We start from the raw sequence: 3,228 nt of genomic DNA on the forward strand, positions 1-3,228 counted from the left end.
TAAAATAATATAATATTAACAAGAAATTTAACAATATTGTCAAATTAAAGAGATTTTAACTTAGCTAAGTTTTGCACTAAACAGTTCTCAATCGGATAACACTGAGTATCAGGTCATGACAACAATAACAGGCACAGTAAATGCTAGCAAGGTATGACATGATTTAGTTGTAGTGCATGGCCGATCGGTGATCTCATTGTAAACATTGAGGTGTATGCAGTCATAATCGCATTAGCGCGAAGGCAACACTCGCGTACGCAAAATACCCTGGCAAGACCGCCATGTCACCTGGGCCTTGCCGAGGAATGTCACAAGTTTGGCAGTTACTGAGGTTCGTCACCGTGGTTGGCGCAGTGAATGGACGCAAACGGCGTCATCATCACCAGAGCAGACGCCGTCTCGGTCGGAGACTCAGCACTAATTTTACATACTATCTGGCTCACACGCACCACTAAGTTTAGCCTCCCCAAGATAGCACCGGTCCACGACCCATCGCGCATAAACTTTTCACAATTAGACTATTATTTTTGGTAGCAAAGTCAGTCGGTCGATTATTAATAGAGGCTTTTCCGAGTTTATATTCGTTACGTGTGTTGTGGTGTTAACTTTTAGTGAATTTATACATAGACGCTTATAAATAGGATGTGCTGAAGTTGCGTCTGACGGACGGGGGAATACCTTCCTGAAATATCGTACTACGGCCGGTGGTTTGCGTGTTTTCGGACGCATTGGTAAACGATTATTTATACTTTGATTACGAGGATTTGACTGTGGGCTTGCGGCCGCGCGGACGCGGCGTTGCAGCGCCATTCAGTGTTCTAATCCTTACTCAGAATAACAAAGGATATTTCTTGTTGTTGAACTAATAGTCTTGTGGTTTACGAGTTTTATTTATTATTTTAGGTTTGAACACAATGTAATTACATACAGGAATACATTTGACGTCTTCGGCATCTGTTATTATTAGTTGACTGCATATTACAAGTTTATTAAGAAAATATATGACAGAAAACTGTTAAATAAAATGCTTTCCTACAGTACATTAAGCTAAAGCAAAGGTAAGTTGGCATTGATGTAACCTGTCGTATCAATATCGCGTAGGACGCTAAGTTGGCACATTACTTATGTGCGAACTCGCACGGATTGATTAAGGGAAATATTGATCGAGTATAATGGAGCCTATAAATAGTGTTGATCGATGGCTGCTTCAGGAAGAATAAAGCTTTGATTTGTACGAGTAACATCAAACCTACAAAACTAATAAATGAATGAATGAAAGAATCCACTTCTATATTACAATGCCAATACAATATTTTATGAAACTACAAAATCTACAATAATAGTACTAACTTTGATTACCTAGGGACCTGTAGTACTTTTAAATTTTGTAATTGCCGAAAAAAGAAATGATCTCGATTAGATTGTAAGTCTTTTCTTAAAGCGTGTTTTTCCAATCGAATAGATCGATATAAAATCGTGGACCGGGAAGATTCTATTATGCCAGTAAACTTAATTCGAAAAACAAATCAACTAGACAATTTTAATATGAAATACTAAATTTTGTGGTGTGCGTTATGTACTCTTATTAGATGGTCATGGATAAATAGTTAATACCGCAAAGCATTTTACTTTAACAACAAAAAACAGAAATATGACAAAAATCCAACTGCAACTGCATTTAAAAATGTACGAGTTGTATGAGTTTTATACTGTCAAAAAGCATTATGACGACAGTTCACGGATATAAACGGAGAAGGGGGCGCCCCCACCGCCAGACGAGGTATTTCGGGCTGGCCTGATGTGTCAATTTGAATTAGCCAATGCAGAATGGGTAATCGCGACATGGCGAAGCGACCGTGCCGCCATTGTGGTAGGTCATTAAGGTGTCGATAAGATAGTTCTATTGCACTTAGGTATCTCTATAGTATGGAGATATCATCATCTGTATCAAGTATCATAGCAGAAAATCGTAGCGTTGCTAAAGTGATTTTTAATTTAAACTATGTGTAATCATATTGTATTTATTTTTGTCTTTAAAGTATCTCCTCTTCTTTTGCTTTGCCTTATCCCACATTAGGTGGGGTCGGCTCTCCTTATCCTTCGGCGCCAAGACGATCTGTCTCGAGTTGTCGGGTTGGGTAGTTGGGCTTTTTCCAATAGTTTGGCCATACTCGTCCACCATGTCAGATGGGGCCGTCCTCCTCGTTTTTTGCCCTCTGGCAGAGCCAACGCTCTTTGCACGACATGGCCGTCGTCTCTCCTCATAACATGGCCGTACCACCTTAGGCGGGTTTCTGTAAGTTTCTCGAAGATGGGGGAGACCTTGAAACTGCCTCTAATAAGTTCGTTTCGTATCTTGTCTATTCTTGTAACGCTATCTGACCATCTAATCATTTTCATTTCGGCCACATGTAACTTCTTGACGTGCGTATCTTTAACGGGCCAGCATTCAGCCCCATACAGCATTGCTGGTATCAATGGTATCAATGGTCCTTAATTACTTATCTGAAAATAGATGATGTTTTATTTGATTTTGAATTGTTTTTATATCTTGTAGATAAGATGACAGTGATTGTTGTTATAGTTATCTATGAAATAGTGATTCAATAATTATATTGTAATAATTACTATATCAATATACAACAGAAAGTGTCAAAAGGTATTTATGTCTACATTATAGAATAGAATAAAAGAATAAGATTGTCATTTTTTATTCGTAAGCACAATTATATATCAACATATCTATAAGAGTAATACAGAAAAGAAAGTATAAAGTGCCACAAAATGGCCTCATCTCAGCATGTTGCGGGCGACTTCCAGTGCTGATCTTCCAATGATATGATTATAATTTAATTTTATACCATATCGCACAGTGTTATACTTATAGTACGATATGTAATTATGTCAAACATTATGCACCCAAAACAATAGTGATATAGCTATGTACCTAAACATGTATCTGTAAATATTTAGTACATTTACGGACGTAAACAAGATGGGCGTATGTCGCAAATGACTGCGTACGATTTAATTACAAGGTAGGGAAACGTTCAATCAAGAATGTATATAGGAATTTTCATCGGGTCTAGAATCTGGGTAGTTTGCTCAAATGACTAAACAAAAATGTTTACGTACCTATTACTTCTTATTTCACACCAAAGAAACTATTTTTATGACAAAAATATAATTTTTAATTTGTCGTTTCTCTTTTTGAAATAAAAGACCACC

At 37.3% G+C, this 3,228-nt stretch overlaps 1 protein-coding gene across 1 annotated transcript; it reads right to left on the minus strand.

Moving 5' to 3' along the window:
• Window positions 1–2,073: 2,073 nt before the first annotated feature.
• LOC133518587 (uncharacterized) lies at window positions 2,074–2,466 on the minus strand. Its single transcript, XM_061852248.1, has one exon. The coding sequence runs from the start codon at window positions 2,464–2,466 to the stop codon at window positions 2,074–2,076; it is 393 nt and encodes a 130-aa protein (XP_061708232.1).
• Between the last annotated feature and the right edge of the window lie 762 nt (window positions 2,467–3,228).

The sequence above is a fragment of the Cydia pomonella genome, chromosome 6 (assembly GCF_033807575.1).
Source record: "Cydia pomonella isolate Wapato2018A chromosome 6, ilCydPomo1, whole genome shotgun sequence".
Classification (NCBI taxonomy): domain Eukaryota; kingdom Metazoa; phylum Arthropoda; class Insecta; order Lepidoptera; family Tortricidae; genus Cydia; species Cydia pomonella.

Coding starts and splice junctions, on each gene's coding strand:
- LOC133518587 (XM_061852248.1), bottom strand. CDS start 2,466: ATGCTGTATGGGGCTGAATGCTGGCCCGTTAAAGATACGCACGTCAAG.